Source organism: Mangifera indica, chromosome 8, assembly GCF_011075055.1.
Source record: "Mangifera indica cultivar Alphonso chromosome 8, CATAS_Mindica_2.1, whole genome shotgun sequence".
Classification (NCBI taxonomy): Eukaryota; Viridiplantae; Streptophyta; class Magnoliopsida; order Sapindales; family Anacardiaceae; genus Mangifera; species Mangifera indica.
The window spans coordinates 1901345-1922214 of record NC_058144.1 but is presented as its reverse complement, the minus strand read 5'-3'; the positions used below and the strand labels follow the sequence as shown (position 1 = coordinate 1922214).

The window sequence follows — 20870 nt, the reverse complement described above, 5'->3', positions numbered from 1 at the left end:
TAATTATTTATTTAAATAATTATGAAAACAGTAACAGACTAAACCGGCCCATAGGTTTTGTGTCTAAGTCCAAAGTTCCACCTGAAAAAGCCCGTTGGCCTGACCACTACAGTAATGGATCGGATCCTTGCGGACCATACCATATTCCCTGTGCTTTGGGTCAGCCCACGCGTTTGACACAACAATGTATCACCCCTCTAAATTGGTTAATTTAATTAATTATGGTACAAATAGGGGTTTCATTACGTAGTTCGTCTGCATTTTCGGTACTCGGTGATCAGCAATAAATAATCCTGAGAAAAAGCCCACATGACCATCCTAAATGATGAGAAAAGGCCAGCTACCATTCTATTCTAGCTGTGAACAAAACATACAGCGAAAAGGAAACTGATAAAAGTAGTTAGTTTGAGTCTAATAAACAAGGCGAATTTCTCTTATGTAATCTTTTATATTTTTGGCTACGTAACTTCTTAAACAGAAGTTTAGAGTTGAGAACTTGTACGCTGAGCTTTATGAATCAAGATGCTACTACATTCTTTGAAAGAAATCATGACAGAACAAATTTTATAACATGCCGAAACCCTAAAATTCTAATCCCGACTGTATTATACTTGATCAGAGTTACAATGTGTGGTATCCTAAAATGAAAGCCTGATTACGGAGTCCTTGCATCCCACTTCAACGTCAGTCTGTTGCATCCTTCAAAACAGGGTAAATTAGAAAATTGAGCTCCCGAGTGTACAAACAAGCCACAAGGTGGAAGAGCATGTTCCAGGAGAAATCATCAGATAAAATCACATCATAACTAAAATCTCCTTTTTTATGAGTGAGGAGAAAGCAAAAACACTTGGTAATGGGAGGGTTTCCCATTATAACTTTCCTCACCATTGTTCTCTCCCCGGTTTGGAAATGCAAGAGGGAAATCCTCATCCTTCAACTGGTAATTTCTTAGGGTGACTGATCAGGCAATAAAATCAAAGCCCCCTGTTAAGATGATAAATCAACGACCATCATAAAACAATTCCAGATAAATAATAAATCAAGTGATAAAATTGAATAAAACTGAAAGATTAACTACCTTTGGATGTGGGGAGAAGGCTGATCTGATGAAGACTGTTGACCTGAGCTTCCATGAAACCTCTGCTCTTCAAATGTCCCACTTGATCTACTTCCCTCACTTATCTGTGATACTTCATTTGGGCCAGAGAGACCCACTGGTCCAAGAGACCCAAACTCAAGCTGTTCAGCAGAACCATAAGCAGCATTATGATCATAAGGATACAGCATGACAACAGGCGGAAATGCTGGTCCATTCAGAGATGCTCCATTGGGGTTCATGGTTGAGAGTGGATACATGCCATATGCAACGTTGGCAGAGCCACCCTGTGTGGAATTTGAGTGAAATGGACCATTTTGAGATTGGTATGAATGGAAGTTATCATGTCTATGTGAGCCCCAAAGCCTATCAGCTCGACTCTCAGTTGTAGCTAACCGGTCTGGCCGTGGGCTTGATTTATCAGTTTGGCTACGATTATGGCTACGCCCAGATGCTCGTGATTTGGAATTGACATTCCAGTTTCCTTCTCTTTCACCATGGTGGTCACCTCTGTCGTGGCTATAATTCCCCCTTCTGGTACCTGACGAATGCCGGTCCCTTAGAGAAACCTTCTGACATACAACAAAAAAGAAAAATGTAATGTTATTTGTACCATCAATTGATTAGAGCAACTATATTAAGAGATTGAAAGAAACTAGCACATGCAAAAAGACAGTCAGAGTTGAACATTGCATTCTTTAAGTAATCAAGGGCATTGTATGTCCTTGATTACACTGCCTTCTAAAGCAATATCTGCTTTTAGACAAAGAAAAAGGAGGTAGTAAAGTATATTTTCTTTAAATAAAAGGAGGGTTATGTATTTCAGGCAGTGGACTGGGGTTTGGGCACAGTATCTTAATCTACTTTAGAGGAAGTGAAGAGCTTAAAAACCAACCATAAAAGCCAATGATCCTAAACCATTACTTGGCAATTATATTTAATTATATTCTGAAAATGACATACTTTTAGTTTCATAAGGCAGCAAATTAAGGGGTGGCCCTTGCAACCATGCACTTATTATTCTTCAAGAAGACCACTTATTACAGACAAAATATTATCCTTAAAATAACACAATGGGAATTCTGTTTACCATAATACTGGTTAACCCAATTTACATACACAATACAAGTACAGTAAACCTGGCAAATGGAACAGGAACTAGCGATACTCGGTTTTAATAAAACCTAACATCTGGTTAACTATGTGATTGTGAAACAAAAATAAAAATGTATCAATGCAGAATGAATGTGCTAAAGTGGATGAATAGAAATCAAACTGTCATGAGAAAGGGTCTGTTGAAAATTAATCTTACAGGATTTGGCAGGTAGGTCCCAGTCCCGCTACGATATCTTGGCATTTCATCGTTATAACGCTGGTAACCACCAGCAGGCCTATTAGAAGAAGATTGGATAGGAGCAACAGGAACAAGGTGAGAACCATAACCCATAAGTTGAGTAAAAAGATTCATGTTGGCCGAAAGGGGTCTTCCAGGACCATCCCATGGTAGTCTGCCTTGTAAATAGGCAGGTGGCACCATAAAGGGTGAAGGATAAATGAAAGGTGGAGATAGCCGTGGGTTTTGGCAAAACCGACCATATTGTAAATTTTGCCAATGGCTAAGAAAGTCGCTGTTAAGAATGTCAGACTTGCGCTCTGATGGCTCAACAGCATCAGACCTTCTCATAGAGTTAGAAGTACTCAACACCTCAGACTGGTCAAGTCCCTCAGACAAATCAAAGTTTTGACCAGAATCACTGTTATCCAGTCCGTTGTCCCCACTAAAATGACTTACTGATGCATCAACAGTTCCAGTCTCAGTTTGGTAATTGCAAAATGGAACTGGAAGCATTGTAAGAAAAAGAGGAACTGGTGGCCCAGTGGGATAAAATGTGTAGGGAGGAACAACCCCTGAATTGTCTATAGCTCTCTGTTGTGAACCAGGGCCAAAGAGCATTGAACCAATGGGAATAATCGAATCTGATCCACTTGTTTGAGCTTCTTCGGATCCTGCTATTTGATGCCTTGAAACATGCAAAGAACCACCAGCTTGAGTTCCTGTGCTTCTATCAGCCATTTCAGTGTCCACGGTTGGTGACCGATTCCAATCTCTGCTATCTTCATCCGCCTGAACAGATGAATGTTCAGATACACTCTTACCTTTTCCAAAAGAAGTGGTAGAAGCTGTTTTTCGACCCCTTTTTTCCCTAGCTGACTTTGAAGCCTTTACTGATGATCCTTCCCAAGAACTCTCAGAATTAGCTTTACTTCTCTGAGAACTTGTTTGTGAAGCAAGCGTAGACCTCAAACTTGTGGATCTATCATCAAAGTGAACCTCATTACCACAATTATCTTGATGATGAAAAGCATCAGCATGATCTTCCCTTATTGACCCTCGAGCTTCTTTAGTGACTTTATGTGAAGTTCTTCTAGAAGTGCCAGGGCCACCTATTCGAGATGAAGGGACAAAGTTATAACCAGCAGAAGTTGATTGTTGCTTATCATCTGACTGAACCAGCTCAAAGTTTCCATTATCAACATTGAACCCACCAGAGGAATCCCATTCCAGCTCATGCCAGTGATCCTGCTCGGCTTCCCCAGGGTTCAAATCTGAAGGACCAAAATTCTCACTACCAAGTTCAAGTGAATCTTCTGGATTTGATGCCAATCCCAGGCCAGGAAAATAATGATTCATGTGTGCAGAGACCAAACTTTGGGGAGACTGCATATTTACACCAGATTGAGTCTCAATCAAGGGATTATTGGGAAACATTCCACTTAGATTTCTCTGAGAATATCCCATTGAAGCTAGAACAGAAGGTGGGAATGCAGGAGGTAGGTGACCAGAGGCCATATTCATTGGAAAATGGACCTGTCCATTAAAATTATGAGCAGAATTTGCCATCATGTTCACAAGATCTTGCTCTTCCTGTTGCATCCCTTGTGTGCCCACTCCAGAAGAACATTCATCACCCATGGCACCCAAGACCAAATCATCATTGTAACTATTCAAAACACTGTTTGAATCAGCAGGGGCATCCAGACATTGACGGGATGAGGTGTGGCCAAAAGATAATGGATCATCAGTTGAAGATCTAATGTCGTGATTCACCAAATTATCAGATTCCGAATTCTTTCTCCTACTATTGTCTAGCCTTAAAGAAGCAAGTTGGCCTTTTCCACTTTCTGAGGCTTTTTTAAGTCTTCCTTGGGTAGAAATTTCACCATATGTGTATGTAAGCTCAGGGCTAGAGCGTGTCCTTGCAAAGAGATACCTACTGCTAATGTCACTAGCCAAGGTATCAGGCTTGAAACTTCTGAGACTTTTATCATTCTGCGCATTCTGATTGGAATCGCTATCCCTTCTAGTCTGATCAGAGGTCCTGGTGTTGTTCAAGTTACCATGATTCTTTTGGGGTTGTGCATGAGAAACTGTAGAGACATAACTGCTTCTAGAAGTGCTTTCAGAGGGAATTTCCTCAAACTGAGAGGAAGCACCAAAAGATTCTTGTGACCTGTCCACTCGAGTTTCACAACCATATGAAACCTCATTTCTTTGACCACTGGAATTGGAATTGGTATGAAGATTCTCGGACTCAACTTGATGGTTAAGATTTTTTAACCTCAACTGCCACAAGTCATTCCTTGGCGCATCAGGACGATGGCCACTGCCATGTCTGTCCCATGTGTTCATAAAAAACTGATTTACTTCATAATGTAGATCCTCTTTGGGGCAATCAAGTAACCTCGCCAACCTTTTAGCCCCAAATGCGAATGCACTGCGTATCCTAAAGAAGTTACCTGCATAATTGAAAAATATATGTACAAATTAAAATAAATCACCAAACATTCATATAGATTATACAAAAGTAGGTCAAGATGTTACACCAAGAGCATTAATATTTCTCAGAAGATGTTAAGTTACATGTTTATGAACATTTAGTAGCATATGGGCATAACTTGATAATAAATACAGTTCCATCACTCTTGTCTTTTTGTAAACAACAGTACCTGACCTCATACCATTAGCAATTTGAGTTGCAGATACATATATCAGTATCATGAATTTCCCACCACATCCAGATTAATTTTTGAACTTATAAGAGAAATTATTGCAAAAACTGCATATCATCTACTAATGTGTGCCACTGAACTCCATGCTGGCACACACAAAGAACTGCAGGGAACATGTCAATGTAAAAATAAGATCATTAAGATTTCAAATCAAACAAAATGTAGTTCACTTCAACCAAGTATTAAACATCTTTGCTGATTAAACCCAGAAAAAGAAAGTAGCAACTTTAGCTAGATGTTTTAGAGCCCATGCAAAGCAATGAATGTGATGACTACACAAAGAAAAATTTAGATATTGAAAATGTATTTTATTTTAGATCACAAGCACCTTTACTAACACTCCGTCCTAGGTTGTTGTTTTCACGCAGAGGATCAATCACATTAAAATGTTTTGAAACGAAAGGTTGACTCGGATTTTCTAGCCCAACAGGACAAACAGCATATGTAATGCTAAGAAATAACTTGCTAAGTGGTAACACTCCGCCATCTTTTCGAGGTGGTTCTGCTGAAAATGCATCAATATAAGGAATGTTAATCCTGGAATATGGCCAAAAATTTGCACGCTGGGCAATAAAGTATAAAAACATTAATCAGAATCTTTAAACAAATATTTATACCTGTTACATCTGGAAGCGAACTGATGGGTACAGGACCCCACAGGCTAAGACAAAAATTATCCCAGTCAAACTTACTAAAGAACTCTAGAAAACGAAAAAGGACCTGCAAGTGCAAAGGAACATACATTCAGAAACATGAATGAACAAATGTAAGAAGATAGAGATAATGTGGTCCCATAGCAACCTCGAGTGGTCCAGAAAAAGAATTGTTGAAAACATGAAATATGTAAAGAACCAAGGTCTCCAATGCATAAGTTGATATGAGTCCGTGGTGAGCACCCAATATACGGCTCTCATAGTAACACCAAGCTTTTATCAATATAATACTACGCTTGAATAGATGATCGTGCTTTATCACACATCAACCTATGGAAGATAAAGAAAAAGAAAAAACAATTTAGAAAGACACATAAGCATTATAAAGAAAGATTCAATTAAAGCTTTCTAGGATGGACATTCACCTCTTCAAGGAAACAAAGGGTGCATAACCCTCCAAGCTGTTTAAACGATATGTCCACCACAATATTTTCCACAAGACACTTTATTATTTTAACCTGAGAATAAATCAAGGAAAAGAGAGAGTTAAATTTACCATTAAGAAAAAATCTGTAAGGCAAGAAGTGCTTAACCATGTTATGTGAAAGTTTATGCAAACATTGTCCAAGATAAATACAGTGGTGAACTCAAGATAATAATAAAAATTTAGTAGACAAATAAGAATCATCTGTAGTAAACATCACTGGCATGAATACAATCACAACTAATTGCATTGCAACACTTATGCTAAAATTTCAAGGGAACATGATAAATGAACAATAAGAGATCCTTAACACTTGAAATTGAATTTGAAAGGAAATAACAAAGAAAAGAGACAGAATAAGGCTTATCTATTCAGGACACAAGATGAAATACTTCAATAATCAACAATATCCCATAGCACACAAATATAATATACTATTTGTACTGGGGCATTCCCCTCTTATGACTGATCAGAGTATATCTTACAATTTACCACAGTTCGGGAATTGTTTATGCTCAAATATTTTTTACAGCTCTACTGAGAGGTTGAAAGTTTGTGCATCAACTAATGCAACTCCCTTAATTCAAAAACCATCTACTGAGATAGATCACAAGCATAACTTTTCTTAAATATATTCACAATTGGATTAGATATAATAAGACACCAAGACTAAATTCAAGACCATGTGGTAGACTGTGTAGAAGACATAAAACTTAAGGAAAGCATTGAAACCTACTTCTGCCTGAATGTATTGAACCTCCTTCACATGGAATTCAGCATGCTCATTTTTTTCCTCATTCTCCAACATATCACGAACCTGATGGGCCCATGTGTCTTTCAAATGTTCATTTTTACTGAAGGCCGTTAAGTCAATGTCCCCGTCAGGCAAATATGTCTTAAGGGGAACTGACCCAAAAGTAAAAACCTGTGGATTAAAATGGACACAAGTAAATACAAATAAATGAGTATGCATAAAAATCTACCCGCTATAAATTAACCCTAGTCTCCACCCATTTGTTTTGTATCTTTACATTAACTTACAAATTAGAAACAACGAGAACTTTTTTACAACAATGCAATAGGAATTTATCAATAGAAAAAGGCCAACCTTACAAGGGAAGCATTTGACTATGAGACCCTCCACATAGGATGCAACCGCACGGCGGCGCTTTCAGAAATAGGGTTGGGCTTAATGCAGTCAATAAGCTCAGTAATTCTCTCTTCGGCCTTCGACCATCGCTCTGAGTCAATAACACGGATTGCTGAAGCCGCCTCATTGGGCAACAAACCATTTAATAATAGCCCGCTTGGTGGCTCCGTCCACCCTTCATGCTCTCCCATGCAATCCCTACGATTTTCTCTCAGCCAAACTTAACCCAAAATGCCACCACCGCTCGCAACAGCAAGGCAAACAGATTTAAACCCGCAACAAGTAATACAATAAATAATTGATAATGTTTTACTGGATTAAACGAAGTTGTTGGTATTCAAATGATTACAGTTCTAATGTTGCCAGACAAAGAAACTTGGAAATTACTTGAGTGTCTTTGAAAAGTTTTCTAAAGTAATGCTACCAAACATTTGACTATTGTATTACCTAAAGAAAAATACAGAATTGTAAATTGTAACAAATTGAATCTACAGAGAAAAGAATACAAACCCTAGACGATTGAAAAACAAGAAGAAGAAAATCAGTGATAAAAATTAGGCTTGGCTTTAAATTATAAAACCTAAGAAGAAAGTTTGAAACGGACGTATTGGTCTGTCGGCTAACCAAAAGTATAGGAATAGTTGGTAGGACGAAGAAGGACCAATTAGCAAATGCCAGAAGCCAAGATTGGGTATAAAAAAAATGGCGGAAAGATGGGGAGTGTGGATAAAATATTAGGTTTTATTAAGAGAAACAGAGAGGACGTGTTTGGTTACAAGAATAAGGAATTGTGGAGGCTAGCAAGACGAGAGAGGAACGATGAGGAAGTTTGCACATTCGAGGGGTTTTTTGAGTTTTGAAATTACAAATATTGTGAGAAAGAGGAGGATGATAGAATCTGGGGTTGGAACTCAGAAAGAGAGGAAAGCCGTTCTTTTCTTTCATTCTTAATTAGCCCGTTCTGATAGAAGGGCAAAGCCCAATAAGAAGCTCCGGCCCAAGCTGTAAAAGGTATTTTTCTGGTTTCCAAATTTTTTCCAGTTCGGTCAAACGCACAGGTAGTTTCTGATACAGGAGTAAACGACACCGTTTCATTCTCCGAAACCAATAATATTCAGAATTGAAAGAAAAGCGGTTTTCTAAAAGCCCTAATTTTTGCTCAGCATTTCAAACTTGTGAAAATAATCTATCACAGTTAAGGTAATTGATAATACACATTTAACATGCCTATTTTGATGGTTTATGCATTCGAGTTTTAGTTTCACTGTGTTCCTGCAATTAAGGTTTACGCATTTAGATCATATGTGATTGTGTTTTGGGTGGTTTTATCTTTTGGATGTTAAACCAAAAGAGTTTTAGTTAATTTACATTTTCGGCGATTCAATTGCATATTTATAGGTTCCCTGCGTTGTAATCTGATATTCGGTGGTTACAACTTATAGCGTTTTTTAATTGAAGCTTTGCGTTTTCACTTTTAAATGGCCGAGTCAGGCGATGCTCAACAGTCAGAGCAAGGTAGGTTATTTTTTTCGTCTATTTTTTTTTTAATTTTTTCTTTTGATTATATTAGCTGTTGTATTTCTTGCTAATTCTGGGACTTCTGTGATTTAAGTTTGCAATTTCTTTAGAAAGCCATCAAAGAATAAAAACATTAGAAAAAGAACTATAAATGAAGATGAAGACGAAGATTCAAAAACGGAGAGTTCAGTGTTACAGAACCTCAAAAAGGCACCCAAGTCTGATGGTCAGCTATATTTTTCAACTGGGTCCTCCAAGACTGCTAGGTCCACCGAATCTAATGCAGAAACTAATAAGTCAATATTTCAGTTTGAGTCTTCAAAGGAAATTCAAGTGCAGCATGACAGCAAAGCAACAGCAACTCTTGAAACTGAGACTGAGTTCTCAAGAGACGCTCGTGCTCTTCGTGAGAAAGTCCTTAAGCAATCAGAGGAGGCTTTGAAAGGAAAAAGTTCAGGTGATGAGAAATTGTATAAGGGGATTCATGGATATGTTGATCACAAGGCTGGGTTCCGAAGAGAGCATACAATTTCAAGTGAGAAAGCTGGTGGTTCACATGGACCACTTAGAGCTTCTGCTCATATTAGGGTATCTGCAAGGTTTGATTATCAGCCAGACATATGCAAAGATTACAAGGAGACTGGTTACTGTGGGTATGGTGACTCATGTAAGTTTATGCATGATCGAGGGGATTACAAGTCTGGGTGGCAGATGGAAAAGGAGTGGGAGGAAGCGGAGAAGGCAAGGAAGAGAAATTTGGCCATGGGAGGGAATGATGCCGATGAAAGTGACGAAGTTCCAAGTGACGAAGATGATGCTGATGCATTACCTTTTGCTTGTTTCATTTGTAGACAGCCTTTTGTGGATCCTGTTATGACTAAATGCAAGCACTACTTCTGTGAGCATTGTGCTTTAAAGGTATAATGTGTCCCATTTTTATCATAATGACTAATGAGGCATAATCTATCTAATGTTTGTTTTTTATTTTATTGTATATATATTCATGTGTGATTCAGTTGATTTTGTATCTGTGGCCAAATGGTTATGCAAGGTTTTTTTTTATATGAAAATTATTGCTTCTATTTACAGGTTATCCACACTAGATCCCAGCTTGTCATATACTTCCTCCAAGAAATGTCTTTGGGGAAATCATAGGTTTAGGTGATGTTATAGAAGGTTGATAATGAAACTAGAATTCTTGGTCTTCTTTGATTTAGAGAAATGTTTATTACTATTAAACATTGTTGATGTTTAACATTTTCATGGGTGTGCTTTCAGTTATTTTGTACTTGAGCATCCTTCTATGGGACATAATTGCTACTTTCTTTACCTTTTATGTCTATTTACAAGTTCATATTTCTTTTCTCATTATAAAAATTATCTAAGTCCCTCTTTTCCTGTTTTTTCTGTCCCCAGCATCATGCAAAGAACAAGAAGTGCTTCGTTTGCAACCAACCTACACTTGGCATTTTTAATACATCTCATGAGATACGCAAAAAGATGGCTGAAGAGGGTAGAAAATAAGCTCATAAACTTCTTTGCCTTTGTTCCTGTGGACCATAAATCCCTCGTCAGGGTAAATCTTTGACACGAGATCTATGGGCTGTGCTACCTCCTTTTTTTGTTTACATTGGGTATTGTCACTTTGCAGTGTAGTATGGCCATCCTCTCAAGTCTTCTACTGTAGTGTGAGCAATTTTCTTGGTAATTTCTTGCTTAATTGATTTGATATTGAATGGTTTTTATCCTCATTATAGTGCATGTTATGTATTACTTGTAAGGAACATACTTTTTTCGCCCGTAAGAATATTTCTGTGTTTCAACTGGTAGATACAATGTTAAACATTTGTATTATTAACAGTGTTGTGGCAGATGTACATATGAGATACATAAAGAGAGAATAAATTAAATCCCTCAATTGAATGTACAGCATTTTCTGCATAAACAAGCAGACAGTAGTTAAAGAAACTTAGAAAGTAGATTGAAGAAAGATGTGCCATGTTTGCGTGTGAATGAGATACTTCTATTTTTATTTAGACAGGGTGTGAGGCAAGGGGCCATTCAGACTCTTCAGGACTAAGGCTACATGGTTGGGATAGTTGCAAGAGAAGGCTCTAGGTACAATATCTCTAAGCATCATCACACAATGAACATGGCTCTCGTCCAATTCCAAATAATCAACTATCTTTCAGTCTCCACAGAACACAAATGGTGAAGCAAATGTGACAACTGAGCGAAGAGCAGAGGGCTTGACAATGTTTCTATTTAGTAGCATTAGATTAACTACAAGAGAAAGACTACCATGAAGAGAATGACCAGTAAATTGAAGCACCGTATTTATGTTGATGGTCTATGATCTCTGGCAATAATTGCTTGTAAATTCCTTTTGCAGCTTCGTAAATTCCACTATGAACAAGCACATCTGTTCCCTGTGAGAAAGACGATAAGATTTTAGTGGTGTTAGCTGCTTTTCTCATTCTAATTGAAAGTTGCTCTGTCAGCTCACCTCAAATCTTGTAGGCTCAAAGAACAGACTGGCTTGCCAAGATGCACGGGAGTCTGATCCCTGCAACAGAAAGAATACTAGCATGTCAGGCAGTCAGTAATACTAATTATAATGTCAATTGTATTGAAAATGAAGAAAAATACTTTTGACATAAACACTTATAGAGGGTTGTTAAAAAAGTATATCTATAAATATAAAGGAGGGGGGCAACGAATTGACCTGAATCACAAAGCAGCGGGTGAACGTGCTTGGATCGTCACAAACAAACCATTCACGGGGTGAAGAATGAAGGGACTTAAGACCCTTTGCAGCCTCTAGCTTTTCCTTCTCTCCTGCCACAACTACAGCCATGAGATTGAACATGAAATCAGCTTGCAGCTGATGCAGCAATCTTAGAAGCAACAGATGGTCAGTTTGACATATTTGCTCAAGTTTCACAATGTTTTCAGAATAAGATTGAGCAGCAATTGAGTCGGTTCACGAACAGTCTTGATTGAGTTCAACTTTTATGGCAGCTGCCTTGGCTTTCTTTTCCAAGGAAGATGTTACAAACTGTGCCGTAGTACCTTCTTATATCCTTGGCCTGCAAATTACAAAGGATGAATTAATTTCTTCGTCTAGCTAGATATGTCTAATTTACTCCCGGCCACTCTGATAATAAAATGAGTAAAAGAAAATACTCCGATTACAAATCCTGGGAATCCTAATCATTTTCTCTTTTGATTGTTTCTACAATCCGAAGCTAGAAAGTTTCAACATAGCGAAGTTCAAAAAGCTTTGGACAGTCCGAAGACTAGCCATTCTATTGGATGTTCTAAGAAATGCTGTAGTTGGGTGATAGGCAAACATGATATGCAAGAAAAGAATGACACATACCTTAGTTTCAGGTATCACATAAGCCAACTCACACAAGAAAGCCAGTTGAGAAAATAGCTTGGTATCAGACAGTAGTACTTCAACCAATAACTCGAGAAGGATTCACGGTCATATCTAACTCCACATCCTTCTTCGACTTCAGAATCATCACACTCACAAACCCAATTTTCCCTTTTTATTTTCTTTCTGCTTCATTGCTCTCCTCAGCAATATCAACACTGTCAATACCCTCTCTACTGTATTCATATCTTCACTTGAAGAGATATGCTCACATACAATTCTAACTTTTTGCACTATAAATATGCAAGAATGTAAAAAGAAGCTACAACTCTCTTGTAACTATAACATAATCGATACTCAACAAAATTTTTAAAAACATTAATAAAATAATTGTAAAATTGTAAATGTAAACTCATTAATAATAAACTAAACCATTTTAAAAACATTTTGTCTTCATTCACTTCTAAAATTATCTCTGTGGACAAGTAATTTTGGTATTAATTTCAAATTTCATTATCCACTTTTAACCTAAGATCATGGACATGTCACTTTTCATTTGATGGTAATTTGGCTCTTCTTCCTTTCTTTTTAATATTCTCATTAAAATCTTATCCCCTTTCACTAAAGATGATAATTTCAATATGAATTTAAGGTTTATGACTCTAATAGTAAGAAAATTCTTCAATAAAAACGAGAAATAAAATAGAGATTGAGACAAAGATAACAAATATTTTCATAATCAGAAATAAAGATATTAATATTTTTATTTAGATTATTTATGTTTTAAAAATTTATTTATATTTTTGTTGTGTATATTAAGATGATTAATATATAATATTTACAATATTTGAGATAATTAATTAATTTTAAGTTTAGTTAATTTTTTTATTTAACATATTTATGTTATATTTAGAAGTTAAAGGGAGAATTTTTTTTTTTTTATAAAGATGAGAGAAGATTTTTTTTCCATGAGATGGGATAAAGAGAGGATGAGGAGAAGATAGTAAAAACATAACATAAAATTTTTGTCATTTTTATAACCAAAATAAATTTAAAAAAAAGGATTAATATTTTTTATAAAAACAAAAAGGGGGATTGAAATATCCTCTGCCCATATGCCCCTCTCTTGTTGTCATCCGCACCTTTCACTCTCACTCATATTTCTCGATTCAACTGGGATGAACACTTTGGTTCAGACTTCAGATAACAAACTCAGACTCTAGCGCTTGTTCTGCATTACGAGGTCTTACCAACACCCATACATAAAATGACACGTTATTCTCACTCAACGTCCCTCGATGAAACTTCATACGCTGGGCAGTTAGAGGTTGGATAATGAATACGACAAAGTTTGTACGATTGTGGTCCTTGGCTCTGCCACAATGAACATAAAGACGAGCTCTCATGTTTTGCCAAAAAAGGACGGGCCTACTATTTCTCTAGTTGTTTCTGTAAAGTAATTTGGATTTTGTCGTTGAGAATGTCGCAAAATAATTGAGCCTCCACTGCAGGGAGAGAAGATAAAATTCATAAATCATATTTTCCATTTTCAAAACAATCTCACGGTCACAAACTGTGTGCTTGCACCAGAGTAGAAATTTATTAGGCTGCTAAAAAAAGTCCAACTCCCGAAGGTTTGGAAAATAATTTATTTGCTTACAGTGTTGAACATCTAAGTAAATAATTAAAAGTTGATAAATATAATGTTTTCTAATTAAATTGATAATCTTTGTGCATAGATTTGGACAATAATACATCCAGACAAAGATCTCATGATCGAAGGGGGGATAAAAATGGTATTATAAATTTTTAAAATTAAAAAACTTTAAATAAAAATAAAATTATTTGTTTTTAAAATTTGAAGAAAAATATAATAAATTATATATTTTTAAAATATTATTATTAAAATGATAATTTTATTCTCATATCTAACTAAAAATTTTAATAGATATTAATTTACAAAAAAGACTTTAAGTTTTGAAAACTGTTGTATGAAAATTTAAAACTCTATCAAACTTTGGATGAAAATGCGTCTTTTGACTTTAAATTATTAAAATTATACAGATATAACAACATTATTGTAATTAAAGTGGCAACATTTATGAAAACTTTTTTTTAACTATTTAAACATTCTCACAAAAAGGAAGATTGGGATGGTCCATGGTTTCTCACTTAATGTGCAAAAGGGTATGAAAACTATAACACTTGCTTATTAAGAAAAAGGGTGATACTTTTTTTAGTATCCAAAATCTAAGGGAATATTTTATCATAAAATTAAAAAAAGAAAACACCCAATAACATTATTACTTTGATTTATATTGTGATAAAAAAAATTCATGTCTTCCTATAACATAGCATTGGTGCCCATACTTGTTACGAATCTGGGTTTGTCCAATTGAGATGATATGACTGGACTTCCAATACTTTGAGCATCTGAATCTTGATGAACTTTACATTTGCTTTACATGATTTACTTAATTTTGCCTTTTTTTTATCAAGTGCAATGCAACACCCGGTTCTCTTTCACTTTACAATGAACAAAAATTATTATAATTTATTTTCTAGATATATTCGATTCATTGCGATCAGTGTCCTGTCAATGTAATTTTAATTGCCTTACGCCGGTGTATATCAACCGAATTGAGTTCAAATAACATTTTATATAAATTTAATTCAAATGAAAAATAACTTTATTCGAATTAACATTAAAGTGATTAGAGTTTAATTTGAATAAAAATGATTTGATTTGAATTTATAATTTAAATCTATGTCTTGAATTTATAATTTATTTATAAAATAATATTGTTTAATAATTTATTTAATTTAAGTTATGGATTAAATTTAAATAAAAACAAATTACTTATTTAATTTATAAATTAAATTAAATTAAATTGATTTTTTAAGTCAAACTAGCGTACGTCGGATCTAACACAGATATAGATCTGTATTAAAAGACATGATACTTTTACGGGGCAAATTAATTAACTAAATTGGCGTGGGATCGGAACACTGCATGTGGCAGGAAAAGATGAGCATGAAGTCACTTTACTGTACATAAATTTGTCTTGTTGTCGAATTCACTGTATTCAATGATGCTTCTCTGCTACACCTTTAAGACCTCTGACCGCGCACGAATGGCGATGGCATCGATATTTTGGACCGAACTCTACTCAATTCAACTCATTCGTAAAACAAGGTGCTGCCAGACAAAGGCGTATAAAATGCCTTTTCTGGTGAATAATTATAATAAAAAGCGATTCCCTATTCTGAGTAATATATTGTCAGATATGCCCTATATTAGATATAAAGGTACACTATATTGATATTCTATATGATAGTTCATCTTTTTCTTATCATTATTAAGGCAAATAACTATTTCTGACCCAAGATATGATGCAAATTCAATTTTTTATTTTTAATTATAAAAAATTTAAATAGTTATTTATTTATTAAATTTTATTATTATTATTAAGAATAAAATTATTATTTATCAAAATATTTTTAAAATAAAAATTTATTATATTTTTCTCTTTAAATTAAAAAATCTAACAATTTCTCTCTTCAATATTTGAAAAGTGATAATTTTTTCTTAAAGTTATAATTTTTTTTCTTGATTTTTTAGTGAGCTTCTCTGTTGCTATCGATTTCTTCCTCCCAATGCTCTCTCTCCCTCTTAAGCACTCCTTCTACCTCCAGATGTCTTCTATTTCCACCATCAATGACAAACGGTTGCTGGATTTGAAACCATGAGTGGGTTTCAAATTAGGAAGTCGACGACCAACAACTGTTAACAAGGACAAACAACACACAAAGGAAGGTGAAGGATGATGCACGAAGGAAAACGATTGACAACGAAGCGATTTGAAACCGTGAAGGAAGATAATTCGTCTTCATCCCCAACGAATACGGCTGGTGAGTGAAGGGAGAGTGATCGAGAAGGTGAGATGGATAGAGACAACTATCAATGACGATGATTGGTAGTTGGAGAGAAATATCTGGAAACTCTAAGAAGAATAAGTGTGACAATGACATTTTCTAAAACTCTGGGGGCGACTATCTATCAAAAAATATGAGATTTTGCAACCCTAGACTCAGAGAGGGGAAAGTCAATTTTTAAATATGAAAATAACTAGGTTAAAGGACAAAATTTTTTTTAAAACTTAGGATAATTCAAAAACATAAATTTAAATAACAATTTTATTTCTGACAAAAACAGTAAAATTTAACAGATGAATAAATATTTACATTTTTGATAGTTAATAAGTGAAAAATTGGGTTTGCATAAAATCTTGGGTAGGAAATAGTCATTTGGCCTATTATTAATTTGGAATCTAATAAAATAAAAAGTTTTGGCATCCAAATTTAATGTAAAAAAAAAAAAAAATAATTTTTTAAAAATAAACATATAACTCAAAATTAACAAAAATTAAAATCACACTCTTTATATGTCCAAAATGAATGAAACTTTATGTATATATATTTTTAAATATAATTTGTATATAGAGATAATATACTAATATATTATTAAATAATTTTAAATTAAAAATAAAATAACATATATTATATGATAATACCTTATTTTTATATCCAAATTACATATAAAAAATTTATATACATAACATTATTCATCCAAATTATATAAAAATTCATATATTTACTTTCATTTTACTCTTACCTTCTTCTTCCTTTTTTTTTTTTTTGGTCTCAATTTGAAACTAATAACAAATGATAATAGTAATTATACTAGTAAAAATATAAACAAGGGTGTTAATTACAACTAATTGTATATTTAATGATGAATTATATTTTTAAAAATATTAAAGATGTTATTAAAGGGTTTTTGAAATTTAAAAAAATTTAGATTTTTGTTCAAATGATAGTTATACACCCAACTATTATATTATAAACTATTAGAACCATAAAGTATTTTTAAAATATATAATGGTTTTCCAAGGAGTGGCCCGACATTTAGGATTTTTAAAAAAATTTTAAAATTTGATTGTGAGTTTTTGAACCTTTTAAGGGTTAAATTATTATACTTAAAATGTTTTAGTTTGATTTTCAAAATTAAAGAACAATAAAATGATTATTTTGCCCATATACTATTGTAAGTGACACTGAGAGAGTGTTATTTATACTATTTAGGATGAAAAAATATTTAAATAGTGTTATATATATAAATAATATATATAATTTTATGTATAAATAATAATATGTTATTATATGATTATATAATTTTAAATTAGAAATAAAATAATAATAAATTATATAAAAATATTATTATTTGTATATATTATTTTAGCGGAAAGATTTTTAATCCAACTGTGGGTGGGAAATATAATTTTTTATAAAATAAAATAGACAAAGGAAAATACGGGTTAACTACTAAGATCCGAATTTGTTCCCTAAGTGCGATTCAAACAAATTGGAAAAGGCCGACAGATGATAAAGCATTTTGTAGCAGGTCGGTGGGCGGATGATGGAAATTAAATTAATGAAAATGTAACGTGGTCCAATTAAAATCCAGGAATATGAAGGGTAATCTACAAGGTGACACCTGGATCTGCACTTACCGTTGATGTCAACTTGAATTATATATTAAAAATTGTTACCTAACCTAAAGCAATGAAATTGGAGAATCTCGCTCCATTACAAGAGAGTGCAGGGCACTAGCTGAAACTCTGACAAGCACACATGAACCAATATGAAAATAGTTTCTGTTCAAGGACATTTATGTCATTATCTTCGTTTGAAAGACCAAACGAGTGTTTTCCACCTGGGTTTAGTGTAAATCAAAATTTTTAATTATTAATTATCAAAATTTTAAATATTTATAATTTTATTAAAGTTTATTATTACTATTAGAGTAAAATTATTATTTAACAAAAATTAAAAAAAAAATGAATTCATCACGTTCCCTCCACTCCTCTGATTTAAAAATAAACAATTTATCCTTCTTTTTCGTATTCGGCGTTTGAAAAATCAATTTTTTTTTTTTAGGGTTTTTCAACACGACGACTCGATGAAAAGACTAAAATCTCTTTGTCCTACTATAAAGAGACTCAGATATCAGTCTTGTCTTACACTAGTAGGTGAGAGAGAGGCTGATCGAAAATTGAGCATGACTGAAAGAAAAGCCTGGAGAGAGAGAAAACGTTGCTATCATCATCTTCTCTAGCCATCAAAAGTTGTTGCAAAAACCCTATGAGAGAATGTAAGTTTTTTAAACTTTTGATAGGGGATTATGTTAGTTTTTAAACCTATGGGTGAAAATATAACAAATTTTTAGTTTTTAAATTTTTTTTGTTAAATAACAATTTTGCTTCTGATAGTAACAGTAAAATTTAACAAAAAAATAAGTATTTAAATTTTTGATTGTTAACGAATGAAACATTGGGTTTGCACTAAACTTTTGATGAGAAATACTCATTTTGGCCCATTTAAAATAATGGAAAAAGGATAATTTCTCACCCAAGTTTTAGTCCAAATTCAAAATCATATTTACGACAAATGAAAAATTCAAACACCCATTGATGAGCTAACTTCCGTCTAAATTTTCAGTTAAAAATATGAATAAAATCATCATTTTATACATAAACTCTAAAACCTAAAAAATTTATATAATTTTCCCTCTTAGTTTATAAAACTCTATTTATCCCCCATAATTAAACTTTAAAAAATTTACTTTTTCCTCCTTTTTCAGGTTTCATATCCGGTGACTTAGGAAACTGACTGAAGATAAAAAAGAAGCGAAGGTCTTCTTCGACAAAGGACGACCTTGGATGATGAAGTGTCATCCAAATCGAAAAAACTCGATGATGGTCGTTCTTCGTTATTTGGATGACATGACAAAGGAAAACACTTCGTTGTCACTTCTAAACGATGTGACGAAGAACATGTTTCGTTGTCTTTCGTCGTCCTTCATAGTTAAATTTGAAAGATGGGTGAAAATTATCGGCCTTTTATCGAAATGATGGTGGCCGAAGAAAAAAACAAACTTTAGGGGTGAAATTTAAATTTTGTAAACTTTAAAAATTGGTGAAAATATTAGTTTTTAAAATCTAGGGGAAGAATGATATAAATTTTAAAGTTTTAAGATTTATAAATAAATTTTATTTATGTCTTTAATTAAAAATTTAGACGATAATTAATCTATTAATAGATGCGTAAATTTTGTATCTATTATAAGTATAATTTTGAGGTACACTCAAATTTAATAGGAAATAATATTTTTCCCAAAAACAATATTATTAATCGAACAAGAAGGTGCGAGTATTGCGTAACAGCCATCCAAACTTCCAAAGTACTAACATCATCCCAATTTCTTCCCAATATGCCCTTTCTCACTATTGACTCCACAATTCAACATTAACCACAAATTAAAAATGATCAAATCATAATGTGCCGTGCAAGGTTTGGGGAAATCACTTTTCACCCCTAAATTTCAAACTACTGACTCCCACATAAAATGTAACTCTGATAATAGAAAATAGTTAAAACACACCTTATAAGAAAAATTACATGTTATCTTTTATTAAATTTTTTTTTTAAAATTATCATATTACCCTAATAAGCGAACATCGACGATTTGATTGGATACAATATGAAATACACTATCGAACAAAGTATTTTCTGGTTGGATGAGGTTAAATCATCCCTTATTGTTTTCAACACCTTTGACAAAAATTAACAAATTTATTTTATTTGATAAATAAAAAATTAGAAAAAATGAGAATTTATATTTTATTGTTATTAAAGTTTTTGCATAGAATCATTAGAAAATGAAATCAAGTCCTCCTGTCAATCTGAGGAAATAATTTAACAAGGACTTGTGCTGTCGTGAGAAAAATATGAGGTAAATGTAATTTTATGCTCAAGGAGAATCAAGGCAGTCAATATCATAGTTAATAAAGCAGAAGTGAAGACCAAAAAAAAAAAAAAAATAATAATTTTTTTTGAACAAATATTAATTAGACCAGATGATTATTTCACACAAAATTTGATGACAGGATTTTTTATTATTTAAATTTAAAAAATATTCAATTTTCACCTATTATCAATTTCAGTTAATGAAATTTATTAGGTATAAAAATAAAAAAGTCATTTTCAAGAATAAAAATCAACAATTAAAAAAAATTTATATTTATTTCTCTTGTATTTTTTAATATAATTTTTTTAATGTCTTCATAAAACTTAAATCCAATTTTCCCTCTCACTATCCCTTGTCATTATCATTTATATGATATAGAAAATTAAGTATATTATAAAAAGACAAAACATTTATTTTCAGAAAAAACTAAATAGAATTTATTAAAGAGAGCGGATAAAGTGTGGGAAATTGAATATTTCAAACTTAAAGGTCGTAATTGTGATTTCATCAAAGTTTGGGTGCGTTTGGACTTTTAAATAACAAAATGAAGTACAGGAACATGTGAAGGCAGAAAGGAGCAGTCAGTCAGCTAAAAGCTAGTTGTGATCACCTTGCAAATGCCCCATTAGCTATATATATTTATTTA

The 20870-nt window shown here is 33.4% G+C and overlaps 3 protein-coding genes across 13 annotated transcripts; 1 reads left to right on the top strand and 2 right to left on the bottom strand.

The window, feature by feature from the left end:
* Window positions 1-428: 428 nt before the first annotated feature.
* On the bottom strand, window positions 429-8379 carry LOC123222335. Its single transcript, XM_044645033.1, is given in 10 exon segments — window positions 429-984; window positions 1079-1668; window positions 2409-4894; window positions 5496-5672; window positions 5785-5887; window positions 5969-6133; window positions 6240-6338; window positions 7041-7229; window positions 7413-7474; window positions 7477-8379. Coding segments are annotated over 10 exon segments (4050 nt in total). The 5' UTR covers window positions 7646-8379; the 3' UTR covers window positions 429-974.
* A 136-nt stretch (window positions 8380-8515) lies between these two features.
* LOC123222333 (zinc finger CCCH domain-containing protein 1-like) lies at window positions 8516-11477 on the top strand. Of its 11 annotated transcripts, none has more exons than XR_006503613.1 (6): window positions 8516-8654; window positions 8897-8969; window positions 9067-9890; window positions 10389-10660; window positions 11014-11090; window positions 11165-11477. XR_006503613.1 is itself a non-coding variant. In XM_044645029.1 (4 exons), the coding sequence occupies exons 2-4, from the start codon at window positions 8933-8935 to the stop codon at window positions 10494-10496; spliced, it is 969 nt and encodes a 322-aa protein (XP_044500964.1). In that variant the 5' UTR covers window positions 8516-8654; window positions 8897-8932; the 3' UTR covers window positions 10497-10899. The 11 variants fall into 11 exon arrangements, 3 of the variants coding, with proteins under 3 accessions (XP_044500964.1, XP_044500965.1, XP_044500966.1); XR_006503612.1 differs by having other exon boundaries at window positions 11010-11090; XR_006503611.1 differs by having other exon boundaries at window positions 10389-10676.
* LOC123222334 (phospholipase A1 PLIP1, chloroplastic-like) lies at window positions 11088-12513 on the bottom strand. The gene is made up of 4 exons (XM_044645032.1): window positions 12355-12513; window positions 11698-12061; window positions 11479-11538; window positions 11088-11401 (listed from the first exon to the last, which is right to left on the bottom strand). Exons 2-4 carry the CDS (start codon window positions 11839-11841, stop codon window positions 11270-11272), a joined length of 336 nt encoding a protein of 111 aa, XP_044500967.1. The 5' UTR covers window positions 11842-12061; window positions 12355-12513; the 3' UTR covers window positions 11088-11269.
* Window positions 12514-20870: the final 8357 nt, after the last annotated feature.